We start from the raw sequence: 17,970 nt of genomic DNA on the forward strand, positions 1-17,970 counted from the left end.
ACATGGACCTCATGACTCTTCCTGAAAGGGAGTTCAAAATAAAAATCATTAACATGCTAATGGAGGTATGAAAAGATATTCAAGAATGTGGGAATGAATTCCAGTCAGAGATCCAATCATTGAAGAGCACGGTGGAGGGAATTAAAAGCAGATTGGATATGGTGGAGGAGACAATAAGTGAAATAGAAACTAGAGAAGAGGAATACAAAGAAGCTGAAGCACAGAGAGAAAAAATATCTCTAAGAATGAAAGAATATTGAGAGAACAGTGTGACGAATCCAAATGGAACAATATTCTCATTATAGGGGTACCAGAAGGAGAAGAGAGAGAGAGAAAGGGATAGAAAGTGTCCTTGAAGATGTAATTGCTGAAAACTTCCCCAAACTGGGGAAGGAGATAGTCTCTCAGGCAATGGAGATGTACAGATCTCCCAACACAAGGGACCCAAGGAAGGCACCACCAAGACATATAGTAATTAAAATGGCAAAAATCAAGGATAAGGACAGAGTATTAAAAGCACCCAGAGAGAGAAATAAGATCACATACAAAGGAAAGCCCATCAGGCTAACATCACAGTTCTCAACCGAAACCTTACAGGCCAGAAGGGAGTGGCATGATGTATTTAATGCAATGAAGCAGAAGGGCCTGGAACCAGGATTACTTTATCTGGCTAGATTATCATTTAAATTTGAAGGAGGAATTAAACAATTTCCAGATAAGCAAAAGCTGAGAAAATTTACCTCCCAGAAATCATCTCTACAGTGTATTTTGGAGGGACTGCTATAGATGGAAGTGTGCTATAGATCCTAAGATTTAATAGCTGTTACCAGAGGTAATAAAACCACAGTAAAGGAAGTAGAACAGCTAATTACTAGGCAAATGCAAAATTAAATTAACTATCTGCAAAGTCAATCAAGGGATAGACAAAGAATACAGAATATGATACCTAGTATATAAAGAATGGAGGAGGAAGAAAAAGGAGGAGAAAAAGAAAAGAACCCTTAGATTGTGTTTTTAATAGCATATTAACTGCGTTGAGTAGACTCTTAGATAGTAAGGTAGTTAACCTTGAACCTTTGGTAACCACAAATCTGAAGTCTGCAATGGCAATAAGTACATAACTATCTATAATCACCCTAAATGTAAATGGACTGAATGCACCAATCAAAAGACATAGAGTCACTGAATGGATAAAAAAACAAGACCCATCTATATGCTGCTTACAAGAGACTCACTTTAAACCCAAAGACACACACAGACAAAGTGAAGGGATGGCAAAAGATACTTCATGCAACTAAAGGGAGAAAAAAGCAGGAATTGTAGTACTTGTATCAGACAAACTAGACTTCAAAACAAAGAAATTCATAAGAGACAAAGAAAGACATTGCATAATGATAAAGGGGGTCAATCCAACAAGAAGATATAATCATTATAAATATCTATGCTCCCAACACAGGAGCACCTACGTATGTGAAACAAATAGTAACAGAATTAAAAGGAGAAATAGAATGCAATGCATTCATTCTGGGAGACTTCAAAACTCCACTCACTCTAAAGGACAGATCAACCAGATAGAAGGTAAGTAAGGACACAGAGGCACTGAATTAAACAATAGAACAGATGGACCTAACAGACATCTACAGAACTCTACAGCCAAAAGCAACAGAATACACACTATTCTCAAGTGCACATGGAACATTTTCAAGAATTGATCATATACTAGGCCACAAAAAGAGCCTCAGTAAATTCAAAAAGATTGAAATTGTACCAACCTGTTTCTCAGACCACAAAGGTATGAAACTAGAAATAAATTACACAACGAAAATGAAAAATCCCACAAACACATGGAGGCTTCACAACATGCTCCTGAATAACCAATGGATCAATGACCAAATAAAAACAGAGATCAAGCAATATATGGAGACAAATGACAACAATAATTCAACACTGCAAAATCTGTGGGACACACCCAAGGCCATGCTCAGAGGAAAAAGTATATTGCAACACAGGCCTACCTCAGGAAAGAAGAACAATCCTATATAAGCAGTCTAAACTTACAATTAATGAAACTAGAAAAAGAAGAACAAATGAGGCCCAAAGTCATTTGTTCTTCTTTTGTAGAACAAATGGAGGGAGGGAGATAATAAAGATTAGAGCAGAAATAAATAAAATTGAGAAGAATAAAACAATAGAAAGAATCAATGAAAGCAGGAGCTGGTTCTTTGAGAAAGTAAACAAAATAGATAAACCCCTAGCCAGACTTGCCAAGATAAAAAGAGAGTCTACACACATAAACAGAATCAGAAATAAGAAAGGAAAAATCACTATGGACACCACAGGAATACAAAGAATTATTAGAGAATACTATGAAAAATTATATGGTAACAAACTGGATAACCTAGAAGAAATGGACAACATTCTAGAAAATACAACCCTGCAGGGCTGACCCACGAAGAAATGGAAAATCTGAGCAGACCAATTATCAGCAACAAAATTGAACTGGTAATCAAAAAACTACCTAAGAACAAAACCCCTGGAGCAGATGGTTTCACCGCTGAATTTTATCAAACATTTAGTGAAGACTTAATAACCATTCTCCTTAAAGTTTCCCAAAAAATAGAAGGAGAGAGAATACTTCCAAACTCATTCAGTGAGGCCAGCATCACTCTAATACTAAAACCAGGCAAAGACGCCACAAAAAAAAATTACAGACCAATCCCTGATGAACATAGATGCAAAAATACTTAACAAAATATTAGCAAACTGACTTCAAAAAGACATCAAAAGATCATCCATCATGATCAAGTAGGATTTATTCCAGGGATGCAAGGATGGTACAACATTTGAAAATCCATCAACATCATCCCCCACATCAACAAAAAGAAGGACAAAACCACATGATCATCTCCAAAGATGCTGAAAAAGCATTTGCATTTGACAAAATTCAACATCCATTCATGATAAAAACTCTCAACAAAATGGGTGTAGAGGGCAAATTGCTCAACATAATAAAGGCTATGTATGAAAAACCCACAGCCAACAACATACTTAACAGTGAGAAGCTGAAAGCTTTTTCTTTAAGATCGGGAACAAGAGAAGGATGCGCACTCTCCCCACTTTTATTCAACATAGTACTGAATGCACTAGCCATGGCAATGAGACAACACAAAGAAATAAAAGGCATCCAGATTGGCAAAGAAGAAGTTAAACTGTCCCTGTTTGCAGATGACATGATATTGTACATAAAAAACCCTAAAGAATCCAATCCGAAACTACTAGAACTGATATCGGAATTCAGCAAAGTTGCGGGATACAAAATTAACACACAGAGATCTGTAGCTTTCCTATACACTAACAATGAACTAGCAGAGAGAGAAATCAGGAAAACAATTCCATTCACAATTGCATCAAAAAGAATAAAATACCTAGGAATAAACCTAACCAAGAAAGTGAAAGACCTATACCCTGAAAACTACAAGACACTCATGAGAGAAATTCCAATAAATGGAAACACATCCCATGCTCATGGATAGGAAGAATTAATATTGTCAAAATGGCCATCCTGCCTAAAGCAATCTACAGATTCAATGCAATTCCTATCAAAATACCAACAGCATTCTTCAGTGAACTGCAGAAAATCATCCTAAAATTCATATGGAACCACAAAAGACCTCAAATAGCCAAAGCAATCCTGAAAAGGAAGAATAAAGCAGGGGAAATTATGCTCCCCAACTTCAAGCTCTACTATAAAGCCACAGTAATCAAGACAATTTGGTACTGGTACAAGAACAGACCCATAGACCAATGGAACAGACTATAGAGCCCTGATATAAACCCAACCATATATGGTCAATTAATATATGATAAAAGAACCATGGACATACAATGGGGAAAGGAAATGATAGCCTCTTCAACAGCTGGTGTTGGCAAAACTGGAAAGCTACATGTAGGAGAATGAAACTGGATTATTGTTTAACCCCATACACAAAAGTAAACTCTAAATGGATTATAGACTTGAATGTAAGTCATGAAACCATAAAACTCTTAGAAGATAACATAGGCAAACATCTCCTGAATATAAGCATGAGCAACTTCTTCCTGAACGCATCTCCTCCAGAAAGGGAAACAAAAGCAAAATGATCTCATGGAACTACATCAAACTAAAAAGTTTCTGTATGGCAAAGGACACCATCAACAGAACAAAAAGGCATCCTGTACAGTATGGGAGAATATATTTGTAAATGACATATCTGACAAGGGGTTAACATCCAAAATATATAAAGGACTCATGCCTCCACACCCAAAAAGCAAATAACCCGATTAACAAATGGGCAGAGGATATGAAGAGACAGTTCTCCAAAGAAGAATTTCGGATGGCCAGCAGACACATGAAAAGATGCTCCACATCACTAGTCATCAGGGAAATGCAAATTAAAACCACAGTGAGATATCACCTCACACCAGTAAGGATGGCCAGCATAGAAAAGTCTAAGAACAACAAATGCTGGTGAGGATGTGGAGAAAGGGGAACCCTCCTACACTGCTGGTGGGAATGTAAGCTAGTTCAGCCATTATGGAAAGCAATATGGAGGTTCCTCAAAAAACTAAAAATAGAAATACCATTTGACCCAGGAATCCCACTCCTTGGAATGTACCTTGAATCCTCAGATTCAAGAAGACATATGCACCCATATGTTTATCCCAGCACTTTTTACAATAGCCAAGATATGGAAGCAACCTAAGTGTCCATCAGTAGATGAATGGATAAAGAAGAGGTGGTACATATACACAACGGATTACTATTCAGCCAAAAGAAAAAAACAAATCCTACCATTTGCAACAACATGGATGGAGCTGGAGGACATTATGCCTAGTGAAATAAGCCATGCAGAGAACGACAAATGCCAAATTATTTCCCTCATTTATGGAGTATAACAATGAAGTAAAACTGAGGGAACAAAATGGCAGCAGACTCCAAGAATGAACTAGTGTTTACCAAAGGGGAGGGGTGTGGGAGGGTGGGTGGGAAGGGGGAAGAAGGGGATTGAGGGGTATTATGTTTAGTACACATGGTGTGGTCACGGGGAGAACAGTGTGGCACAGAGAAGGCACATAGTGAATCTGTGGCATCTAGTTGCACTGATGTACAGCGACTCCATTGGGATATGTGTGGGGAGTTGATAATATGAAATGATCCAGTTTCATATTATCAACTATGGGTAAATGTAGTAACACATTGTTTTTTCATGTGAAACCTTCGTAAGAGTGTCTATCTATCATACCTTAATAAAAAATTTAAAAAAAAAGAAAAAAAAGAGAAATCTATAGCTTCCTGAGTCTACAATCCAGGGTGAATATATTGTGGGTTCAGGAGAGGTAACAACCAGGATTGTACAGGAAGGATCCAGGTGTGATGGAGCATGGAAAGGAAGGGAAATTGGTTCAGCTTTGAGTAAGGTTGAATTTGAGGACTCTGAAGGACATGGAAGCAGAGTTGTACAGCAGGGAGGAAATGCAGATCAGAAGCTCAGGTCTTTGTGGGAGATGTAGGTTTGGGTGTACTTAACTAGCAGGTTGTAACTGAGTGAGCTGTGACTGGATCTCATTGCAAAGACAGCCAGTATAAGAACAGCTCCACGGAGCTGTGAGAGCTGACAGTTCCTCCCTTGGAAAGTGTTTCAGTCTTATGTAATGACCAAATTAAACACTGAAGTATGGTTACTATTTAATTTTCAACCCAACGGGTAGATGTTAGGTACCTCTTGGTCAGCTAGCAGAGGGTGCTCTGTAGCACTCAAATGTCACCATATACCACATGTTGCAGGTATCAGGAAAAATGCCTAAACTGGCAGATGGGCAGATGGGAACAGTGTGCCTTTCATTGGAACAGCCGGGAAGACAGGGCAGGAGTGGATGAAGGAATACTGAGTGAGGTTCCTAAGAGGCAGTGAGTTGGAGCTAAGATGGCAAGGTGAAGAATGTGCCAAAGAAAGGGGAGAGGGAGAAGGGGTGGGGTGGAGCCTGAAGCAGGAGAACAGTAATAGGGGTAAACTAATCAAGGAAGGTGGGCAAGAAGATGGCAGAGTGAAATAAACAGCAGGTGGAAAGAGGAGACCAACTTGGAAGGGGGTAGTTAGGTCGAAGGAAGAAAGAAGAAGAAGAGAAAAGGGGACATAAAATGTAGCGGGAGGGCAGCCCAGAAGTCCGGATACTGAATCAACGAAGGGAAGAGGAAATGTAACAAATGAGGGGGTGAAGGATGAGAAAAGAGCGGCAAATGGAAGAGAGAAGAACGGCGCCTGGATGTGCAGCGCCCAGAGGCATCTCCCGTGGCACCGACAAATGGACCCGACTTGTCCGCTCGAGGAGCGTGGAGAGGAACGTCCAGTGACCAACCCGAGACGGTAGTCTGAGTCTGGGTCATCTGCAGGGATCCTGGGGAGGAACGGAGGCTAGGCGGTCGGACAGCATCACGACTCGCGGCTGCAGTCCTGCTTGCGCGCCAGCGGACCTCTGTGACAGGGGCAGGCGGCCTAGGGGCGCACCCTGGACCCCAGAGAGGACCCGCGGAGGAATTAGGGCCGTGGAGGGCCTGGGAGCGTGGTGGTGCAGAGGGGCACTGACGCTGACCAGGGCGAAGGAGCGGGGAGCCCCCACGCAGAGGGGCTGGAGGACACCGGCAATGCCTGGATGCCATGCCCAGAGCTAAAGGAAAGATGCAAGCTTGGGCGGGAGCGGGCACAGGAGGAACCGGAGGGGTTGGGGAGATCCTGGCGTGGTGTGCTCCAAGGGTGGCTGCTGTGTAAACACGACACAAAGGGTGTGTGTTGGGGCGGGAAAGCGACCCTGACTCAATCGTCCCTGTGTTTTTCTCTCCTGATTTCCCTGTCCCAGAAGTTGCAGGATCAGAGGAACAAGTATTCTAACGGCAATGTGAAGGGAAGACCAGCAGCAGCGGGTAGAGAGGGTGGGCGCTCGGGCGGAGGCGCGGATATGGGCAGGGCGAAGGCCCTGGTACCCCAGGACACGTTTTTGGCCTCAAGTAACCCTTCGTCCTCCTCTCCGCCTTGGCTGCCTCCCGTCGCGCTAGCCTTGCCAAAGGGCATCGCTGCTGAGCCCAGCCAGGGCTGGCCACGCCGAGGTGGAAGGCAGGATGGAGGGGCGGAAGACAAAGGGGCGGACACGGGGTGGCGTCTAGCGCCCATAAAAAGGCTGGAGAGGCTACGCTCTTCTCTCCGCGGGCGGTGCCACCGGCAGGGAGCACGACGCAATGCCCGTTCACTGCCAGCAAAGCCCGGTGCTGGCAGGCAGCGCCGCCTTGGTCGCCATGGGGGCAGTGGTCCTGTACTGGGCGAAGCCCTCCGGCTACGGGAAGTACGTGCCAGCGGCTGTCTGCCTGTCCGCCCGCGCCGCCTGGTTCCTGCAGGAGCTGCCTTCCTTCGCGGTTCCCGCGGGGATCCTCGCTTTGCAGCCCCGCACTCTCTTCGGCTCTCCCGCGACTGTGCTTCTGGGTCTCTTCTGCTTACATTACTTTCACAGGTAGCGCTTTCTCCCTGCGGGTGCGGAGCGCGGCGCACCGTCCAGCGCCCGGCGTGCAGACGTGCAGAGCTCCCCGAGGAGCGCTGCGACCGGCTCTAGGGGAGCACCTGGGGGCGGGGGGTGAGCCCTCGCTCAGGGAGAGGTGGTAGCCGGGAGGATGCCGCCTCCACTCCCCTCCGCCCCGAGAGCCCCTCGGGCCTCTCCAAATCCGCTGGCTACTCGGGGGAAGGAGGTTGAGCAGGACGGGAACCGGGCTGGAAAGCTCAGCAGCACAGAGCTGTTGGCGCGGACGCTCCTTCGTGTCATCTATTGTGTCATCTAGCCCCATTGTAACCCGGTGAGATCTGTATTTATTATGCCCACTTTATAGACAAGAAACGAGGCTGGGTAAGGTCAAGTGACGGAATGAAGATGATACAGCTAGTGTCCAGCCAGAGTACAGTCTAAGCTTGTGAAACTCCGTGGTTCAAGACTTTTGTACTCTGTTAAGCAAACAGATAAGAGACCAGCGTTTGCTATCTATGGGCATTTGACAAAAAATGTGACAATCTTCAAATTTAATCCTGTCTGTTAGCACCATAAACAATTTTTGAGGTCATTTCATCTTAAAATAATGATTAGTGTTCTCTGTCCTATTAACAATTTTTAGACTTGTTTTTTTTTGAGAGGGCATCTCTCATATTTATTGATCAAATGGTTGTTAACAGTTAACAATAAAATTCTGTACAGGGGACTCAATGCACAATCATTAATCCACCCCAAGTCTAATTCTCATCAGTCTCGGATCTTCTGAAGCACAATGAACAAGTTCTTACATGGTGAACAAATTCTTACATAGTGAATAAGTTCTTACATGGTGAGCAGTACAAGGGCAGTTATCACAGAAACTTTCGGTTTTGATCACGCATTATGAACTATAAACAATCAGGTCAATATGAATATTCGTTTGATTTTTATACTTGATATATACATGAATCCCACATTTCTCCCTTATTATTATTATTATTATTATTATTATTTTTTTAATAAAATGCTGAAGTGGTAGGTAGATGCAAGATAAAGGTAGAAAATATAGTTTAGTGCCGTAAGAAAGCAAATGTAGATGATCAGGTGTGTGCCTATAAGCTAAGTATTAATCCAAGCTAGACAAGGGCAACAAAACCTCCACGGATGCAGAAGATTTCTCTCAAAACAGGGGGGGTGAGGTTCTAAGCCTCACCTCTGTTGATCCCCAATTTCTCACCTGCTGGCCCCCCTGCGACTGTGCCTGTCTTAGGTTGTTCCTCCCTTGAGGAATCTTACCCGTCTCTGGCTAGCCAGTCATCTTCCGGGGCCATACAGGGAGATGTAAAGTTGGTAAGTGAGAGAGAAGCCATATTGTTTGAAGAGGTTAGCTTTTTACTTCTTTGCAGATTTATGCCCTGTGGGTTTTAAGCCCAGCATTTGTCTTGAGGTATCTTTACCACTTGGAGGAATTATGATACTCGGTAAATTCGATATGAGGCACGAATTCTATTTAAGGGTTGTAATTACGAAGGAAGACAAAAAGCTATACAGGTAGCAGATGGAAGAAAACATGGGAAGATTGGTTATTTCTTTGACATATCTTCTTGTAGAGTAACTTAAGCATGTATAGGTTTTAAACTACTAATTAAATTGCACACACACATTAACATAATAGGAATACAGCTACATAACCAAAGCAGACCTACAATTACCAGCCATCTCCAGTGAAACCAAGAAAACCAGTTAGGCACCCTAAGCATTTGTGAAAACTTATCTATGATGTGATGGATATTGTCTAACTGAATTTGAATAGTTTGAGAAAAATCAGACAATTTAAAACAACACATTCCTGGGAAGTGTGCACATCCCATAAGTTCTTTTAATAGTAGATAGTCTGTAGTCTCAAGATTTTGGAGTGCTGCAACTTGCACTTCTCCTAATTCTTGGTTGAGTTCCAACAGTATAGATCTAGTCAAATTTGTTATTTTACTGTATGCACAGGCCAGCTTAGATATCTCCTTCTTCATTCCAATGGCCATTCCAGGAACCAGTTGGATGAATGCAGCTACGACTGCAACAGTGCCAGGATCTTTGTTGATGTTTTTTGATGATCATCTTCTGGAATGACTCTTCCAGAGAATGTTGATGTTGGAACTTCTTCTTCATATCATATCTTAGTTCGTTTTCTGGGTAGCCAAATTAGGCTTTGATCCTCTGTTGGTCCATTCTTGGGTTCTGTGATTCTGCTGCTGTTTTGTTCCTTCAGTTTTTCCTTTGTTATTATACTCCACAGATGAGTGAAATCATTTGGTATTTCTCTTTCTCCGCTTGGCTTATTTCACTGAGCATAATACCCTCTTTGCAAATGGTAGGATTTGTTTTCTTCTTATGGCTGAGTAATATTCCATTGTGTATATGTACCATATCTTCTTTATCCAATCATCTACTGATGGACACTTAGGTTGCTTCCATTTCTTGGCTATTTTAAATAGTGCTGCAATAAACATAGGGGTGCATCTGTCTTTTTCAAACTTGAGTGCTGCGTTTTTAGGGTAAATTCCTAGGAGTGGAGTTCCTGGGTCAAATGGTAAGTTTATTTTGAGCATTTTGAGGAACCTCCATACTGCTTTCCACAATGGTTGAACTAATTTACATTCCCACCAGCAGTGTAAGAGGGTTCCCCTTTCTCCACAACCTCGCCAACATTTGTTGTTGTTTGTCTTTTGGATGGTAGCCATCCTTACTGGTGTGAGGTGATATCTCATTGTAGTTTTAATTTGCATTTCTCTGATAATTAGCGATGTGGAACATCTTTTCATGTGTCTGTTGGCCATCTGTATTTCTTTTTTGGAGAACTGTCTGTTCAGTTCCTCTGCCCATTTTTTAAGTGGATTGTTTGTTTTTTGTTTGTTGAGGTGGGTGAGCTCTTTATATATTTTGGATGTCAAGCCTTTATCGGATCTGTCATTTTCAAATATATTCTCCCATACTGTAGGGTTCCTTTTTGTCCTATTGATGGTGTCTTTTGCTGTACAGAGCTTTTCAGCTTAATATAGTCCCACTTGTTCATTTTTGCTGTTGTTTTCTTTGCCCGGGGAGATATGTTCAAGAAGAGGTCACTCATGTTTATGTCTAAAAGGTTTTTGCCTATGTTTTTTTCTAAGAGTTTTATGGTTTCATGACTTACATTCAGGTCTTTGATCCATTTTGAATTTACTTTTGTGTATGGGGTTAGACAATGGTCCAGTTTCATTCTCCTACATGTAGCTGTTCAGTTTTGCCAGCACCATCTGTTGAAGAGACTGTCATTTCGTCATTGTATGTCCATGGCTCCTTTATCAAATATTAATTGACCATATATGTTTGGGTTAATATCTGGAGTCTCTAATCTGTTCCACTGGTCTGTGGCTCTGTTCTTGTGCCAGTACCAAATTGTCTTGATTACTATGGCTTTGTAGTAGAGCTTGAAGTTGGGGAGTGAGATCCTCCCTAATTTATTCTTCTTTCTTAGGATTGCTTTGGCTATTCGGGGTCTTTGGTGTTTCCATATGAATTTTTGAACTATTTGTTCCTGTTCATTGAAGAATGTTCCTGGTAATTTGATAAGGATTGCATCAAATCTGTATATTGCTTTGGGCAGAATGGCCATTTTGATGATATTAATTCTTCCTAGCCATGAGCATGGGACGTGTTTCCATTTGTTAGTGTCCCCTTTAATTTCTCTTAAAAGTGCCTCGTAGTTTTCAGGGTATAGGTCTTTCACTTCTTTGGTTAGGTTTATTCCTAGGTATTTTATTCTTTTTGATGAAATTGTGAATGGAATTGTTTTCCTGATTTCTCTTTCTATTGGTTCATTGTTAGTGTATAGGAAAGCTACAGATCTCTGTGTGTTAATTTTGTATCCTGCAACTTTGCTGTATTCCGATATCAGTTCTAGTAGTTTCGGAGTGGAGTCTTTAGGGTGTTTTATGTACAATATCATGTCATCTGCAAATAGTGACAGTTAAACTTCTTCTTTACCAATCTGGATTCCTTGTATTTGTTTGTTTTGTCTGATTGCCATGGCTAGGACCTCCAGTACTATGTTAAATAACAGAGGGGAGAGTAGGCATCCCTATCTAGTTCCCGATCTCAGAGGAAAAGCTTTCAGTTTTTGCTGTTCAGTATAATGTTGACTGTGGGTTTATCATATATGGCCTTTATTATGTTGAGGTACTTGCCCTCTATTCCCATTTTGCTGAGAGTTTTTATCATGAATGGATGTTGAATTTTGTCAAATGCTTTTTCAGCGTCTATGGAGATGATCATGTGGTTTTTGTCTTTCTTTTTGTTGATGTGGTGGATGATGTTGATGGATTTTCGAATGTTGTACCATCCTTGCATCCCTGGGATGAATCCAGCTTGGTCATGGTGTATGATCCTTTTGATATACTTTTGAATTCGGTTTGCTAATATTTTATTGAGTATTTTTGCATCTACATTCATCAGGGATATTGGTCTGTAATTTTCTTTTTTGGTGGGGTCTTTGCCTGGTTTTGGTATTAGGGTGATGTTGGCTTCATAGAATGAGTTTGGGAGTGTTCCCTCCTATTTTTTGGGGAAAACTTTAAGGAGAATGGGTATTATGTCTTCTCTGTGTGTCTGATAAAGAGACTTGTTTTTAAAAAAGACACTTTGCACTAGAAATTATGATCAGTAGATTAAATAAAACCAAGGAAGTAATTACCCATAAAATGAATATCAACATACTGTCCATCTACTTCAAGAGAAACATTTAAAATATAAGTAAAGGATTTGGAGATTGATTCTTCCTGAGGGAAAATTGCCCACTGACAACACAACTCTGAGTTAGTTGTCTTGAGATGTGAAGATGTGATGTTTGCCCATCTTACCCTTTGGGTGAACTCTTTTTTTGAGGCCATTGGAGGACTGGATCTGTTACTATTTTGAGTGCTTATGAGGTGTCATGCTTTGTGCTAAATTATGAATTATCTACTGATCCTCATGCCAACCCATTTAGGGAGGCACTATTATCACCGCCATGTTGCAGGTGGGAAATTGGGGCAAGAAAAGGTTGAATAACTTGTCCAAGGTCACACAGGAACTTGGGGAGTCAGGGTTCAGACCCAGACAGTTTGAAACCAGATCTCAGTCTCTCAGCTACCATGATAAACTGTTTTATACTTGTTCTTGCTGCCTTGTCTTTGACTTTATTTATTTGTCTTTTTTTTGTCTTTAACTTTAAAAAACAATATGTAGGCTTGAAATTACTGAAATTTTAAAAATGATATATAGGCTTGAAATAATGAAATTCACAATGGAAAAAATGGAAAGTACAAAAAGTAGGAAAATACCCATAATTTCAACACCTAAGTATGTCTATGATTAAATGTTTTGGAATATTTCCATCAAGGCTTTTATTTTTCTGTATAGATTTTTATGCATGCTTGTTATATTGAATATACATAATCTTTTGCTCTGCTTGATTACCTAACATTTTATAAGTATTTTCCCACATTACCATAGATTTTTTGTAAATGTCATATTAATGGCTACTTGTGATTTCATCTCATGTAAAAACAATAATTTATCTATCTATAATTTGTAGTTGGACATTTAGTTTGCCCCTTTTTTTGGGCAAACACATTTGGAAAGCTAGGTTAAATACAACTGTGAAGTGCATTTTTGCACCTAAATTTTTTACAGAAGTTAGGAGTGTTTTCTTAGTCAAGATTCCCAGAAGTGGTTCAAAGGCTATGAGCATTTTTCCTTTGAGGCTTTAGGAGTCATGTGGCTTAATAAGAAAAGTACAGTAAGGAAAAAGCATTAGGCTGTCTTGGCTTCCCTCTGTCCTGTACATTCTATGTCACAGAGAATAAAATGGAAGTACAAGGGCTCAGGAGGAAGGCTGGCTCAGATGTGGCTTAGACTCTTGCAAAATGTCCCTTGGGGACTCTTCAGAATAGCAATATGTCCCATTTGATAAAAGTTAAAACTCTTTGCACCTTTCTCTATACAAGGGTGACACGCCAGAATGTAAGTTCCACAGGGGCAAGGATTTTTGTCTCATTTATTCACTGGGTCCCTACTGTATAGAAAAGTGCTAATACCTAGATGAAACTCACTAAAAAATTGTGAATGCATGAATGAATTCTGTCTCTCACATCGGTATTGGCAGTTAGAACTGTAGGAGAGCTAGTGATGACTTAGGAATCATTGTTGAGATAGTCAACTCAGATAATTCTCCTCCCTTCAGAATCTATTGTTGTGGGTGTTTGGATGGTTTAGACACATGAAAATGCCTGCTGTGTAAGCATGTTACCTGATCCCACTGTCAAAGTTGTTTGAAGTCAGAGTTATCTCACCACTTGTTGACCTTGACTGTAGCCCTGGAATGGTACTCTGCCTGCATTCTCTGACTGATCTTCATTTCCCCAAGAAGCCTTGATGTCCTATGCCATGGTCATCATGCCACCTGTGCCTGTGGCAGCCGATGTCTTTTTCAAGACTTGGATGTGGCTTTGGCATCTGGATGAGAGACAAGTATCTCTTTTCAAAGAAGGTGACTATATTGTGAAAAGTTGCTGGCAGTGTGACCCCTCATGATGTGCATCCAGAGTAGAGTGTGTGCACACATTAGGGTCCATTTGAATTTACAGAGAAGTCTTCCCTGGGTTTAGATGCTGAAACAGATGGCATTTACTGATTAGCCAAATAAAACTGTAACTTCAGTAAGATACCCTTTTGCTCTGTTGTTCAGTTCATTCTCCAGCAGCATGAATTCTTCCCTATCCTTCAAGACTCAGATCAGGCATCACCTCCTTCAAGAAACTGTCTCTTAGTGCCTTCTCTATATCCAGGTGTAATGCAATTCCTTGTGACCTCTAATTTGCCTAATTCCTAGGTCTGTCTCTCAGCTGGTTCCTGACTTGGGTGGGGAAAGGGGTGCCATTGCAGCCCATGTGACCTTCCATGAGATTCTTCACACACTGGATCATAATTATCTGTTTTAAGGAAACTTCAACCTCTGTCCAGCCTCCTCATTTTACAGAAGCAAAGCATCAAGAGGGTTAGTCAATTAGGGGCAAAGATCTTCACACACTGGATCATAATTATCTGTTTTAAGGAAACTTCAACCTCTGTCCAGCCTCCTCATTTTACAGAAGCAAAGCATCAAGAGGGTTAGTCAATTAGGGGCAAAGAGGGACTGGCATTTGAGTCTCCTGATGTGCCCTACCAATGGCATGAGAGGCGCAGATGTCTCAAACCTAATGAAGGAAATGGCATCGTCTGAGAATTAGAATGATGATTAATACCTACACTGGAAACCATCTAGACAAACCTATCCTCTTATAGATTGAGGAGAATGGCCCAGGCAAGTTAAGTACCATTCTTGGGGTCACTTAATCATGTGTTAGTGACATTCATGAGGCATAATTTGGATCAATGGAGATTAATTGAAGGACTTTAGAATGGGTCAGCAAACTTCTTCTGTAAAAAAGACAGATGGTAACTATTTCAGGCTTTGCAGCCATGCGATCAGCTACTGAGCTCTTCTGCTGCAGTGGGAAAGCAGCCACAGACAATACACCAACGAATGAGTATGGTTGTGTTCTCATAAAACCCTATTTACAAAAATAGGCAGTGGGCTGTATTTGGCCTGTGGGCCATAGTTTGCCAGACACTTCTTAAAAAAACCAGAATGTATAGCTTTACATTCAGTGCCCTGCTAATTTTATAATAAAATTTTGTTAAATCCTATAGCAGAGCAGCGGCATATTCTAGGAATTTTCCAGTACATTTAAATAGGAGTTTAGTAGTAAACATGATTTTCTGACAACTCCTGGGTTCCAAGTCCTTTATTTGAACACTTTTGGATAATAAAATGAGTCTTGGAGCTTAACGTTTTAAATGTGATGACATCATGAGCAATCTGAAAAACATAGATATGTTTGCCAAAAATGTAAATAAGCTTTAGAGATCTTGACCATTTCACTTTTACCACACTGAGGAAGGGGCCGACTTCTTGCTTATTTTAAATCTAACTTAATGTCTCTTAAAAAGAAAAGATAAGGAAACAGTGATTCTAATTGAGGAAGTGATATAGACACAGTCACATTGTGAGGAAGGGGCGGATTAGGGCTTGAACCCAGGTCTTCTGATTATTTATCAGGGTTCCACGTGCTCAGAACTGTGGTGGTTCCTATTGGAGGTATAAAAAAGGTGCAATACCTGGTGCTTGCCCTCTAGGAGGAAGGCAGGAACCAGCCACCATTGTGTGTCTCATTCTTTCTGGTGTGAAAGTTGGGAGGCAACAGTGTCAGTCTGAGGGGCTCAGAACAGGTGGAAAATGAAAACTGAGGGAGATATGGACATAAAGAAGACCACAGTCATGCCACCGAGTGTGCCAGCTCCCCGGTGCTTGTGTGTGTTTGACTGCACATAGACTGGAGGGTAGATGGGTGTGCGGGGTTTGAGGGAGCCCAACCAATGGCACCCCTTTCCCCACCCAAGTCGGGGACCAGCTGAGAGATAGACCTAGGAATTAGGCAAATTAGAGGAAAACTACTGCCTTTATTAGTGGTAAAGGTCTTTTCGGGGAATCTGGCTTACATTCTGAATCATGCAGGCCTCCTAATACTGTATTTCAAAAAATACTCAGCAACAACCATGGCTGAACAACCAAGGGCTTTTCCCAGGGTGACTCTTCTGAAAACACAGTGGGATGAGAGAAGGGCTGAGCTATACACACCTCTTGAGAGGCCCTGCTTTCAAATTTACCAATCAGATGGTTCACTTCTCCTTCCCTGAGGAGGAAGGACAGAGGGACAGTGAAAAGGCCAAGAAGGATACTCTAACAAAGGGTCCTCAGCAAGCAGGAGGGGAAGCACAAATGTTTTCTGCTACAGGTAGAATACACAGTCATATGCCTAATGATGTTTGTCAGAGCCTGGAAACTTGATTCTGGAACCTGGGGTACTTCCCATTCGGCTTTTTGGCTCCCTGCCACATATGGCAATGGGGACCTTGAAGTCTGGACTCGAGTTGTGTAAGAAGTTGCTGTGTTCAATCCAGGAGCCCTTAACAAGTTTCAGTTCAGCATAGGAGCTCTAAATTTTAAAACCCTTTGAACTGGGGCCAAAAATGTAATTTGCCTTCCATATGGTTATGGAAGGGGAATAAAGGAAGGAGAAACCAATATTTATTGACATCTGGGTGTTTCAGGAATGGTCCCATTTTTTTACATTGGTTATCTCATTTGTCCCTGAGACAATTGCTATTATTAATGCTATTTCACAAGTGACTGAACTCTCTGATCACACTGATTGGTGGGAGTGAGTGGGAGTAATAGGCAATCACTTGAGCTAGTCCTCAAAGGATGGTTCTATTCCCAGATTGTGGGTGGGAATCTTATGCTCAGTCAGGAAAAGGGACCTGTGACATAAAATTGTCATGTGCTCCATGTATTCTTAGAATACTCCTCCTCTTTTCAATACCTGATACCTTTGTATCTATTCCATAATATACAGTCCTACTATCCAAACCTTAAGTCAGGCTCTGAGCCATTTTCACAATTCTTCCATTACACTTCGTCTGTGTTGTCAAGGCTGGTCCTAAAAGTGACTGTGAAGACAAGAAGGCAATTTGCTATCAACAGTTTCTCCTATCTGACCATGGAATATCCCAAGATGCTTTTCTGTATACAGTCTCTGTTTGTCTTTCCTCCCCCTGTCTGCCCTCTTCCAACAGCAGCATACTTCAGTCTCTCAGTGAATGTTCTTTACTTTCCCAAAGTTACATATCTGATAAACTAATCTAAGTACTAGAGTATTGGATCCTTGTATTCTTATTATTGAGTTTCAAAAGTTCTTTATCTATTCTGGATACAAGTCTTTTACCAGATACATGCTTTGCAGATATTTTCTCCCAGTCTTGGGTGGCTTGACTCTTTCATCCTCTTCACTGTGTCTTTTGAAAAACAGAAGTTTTAAGTTTTGGTGAAATACAATTTTTCTATTTGTTTTTGTGCTTTGGGTGTCATAGCTAAGAATTCTTTGCTTAATCTAAGATCAGAAGGTTTTCTCTCATGTTTCCTTATAGGAGATTTATAGTTTTAGATTTTACATTAATGTCTGTGATCCATCTTGAGTTCATTTTTATATAGGTTAGAAATATGAATCAATGTTTTCTTCCTTTTTTCCACATGGATATTCAGTTGTTCCAATGCCATTTGTTGAAAACATTTTTCCTTTTCTATTGAATTGCCCCTGAACCTCAGGATATGAATAGATATTTCAACATATAAAAACATATGAATAAAAACATAAGAAGATGTTCAATATTAGTGGTTATTAGGGAAATGCAAATTAAAGCACAATGCGATACCACTATGCATCCACTAGAATGGCTGAAATTCAAGAGTGA

The 17,970-nt window shown here is 41.1% G+C and overlaps 1 protein-coding gene across 2 annotated transcripts in view; it reads left to right on the forward strand.

Annotated features, from left to right (window-relative positions):
* Positions 1-7,222: 7,222 nt before the first annotated feature.
* Positions 7,223-17,970, forward strand: part of SRD5A2 (steroid 5 alpha-reductase 2) — a 39,172-nt gene continuing 28,424 nt past the window's right edge. The window contains exon 1 of one of the 2 annotated variants that reach the window (XM_017671511.3): positions 7,223-7,539. In XM_017671511.3, coding sequence (XP_017527000.1) covers positions 7,271-7,539 — 269 coding nt within the window. In that variant the 5' untranslated portion in view covers positions 7,223-7,270. The remainder of the gene's footprint in view (positions 7,540-17,970) is intronic. The other variant, XM_017671512.3, reaches the window with a different exon arrangement.

This window comes from Manis javanica, chromosome 1, assembly GCF_040802235.1.
Source record: "Manis javanica isolate MJ-LG chromosome 1, MJ_LKY, whole genome shotgun sequence".
In the NCBI taxonomy this organism is placed as follows: domain Eukaryota; kingdom Metazoa; phylum Chordata; class Mammalia; order Pholidota; family Manidae; genus Manis; species Manis javanica.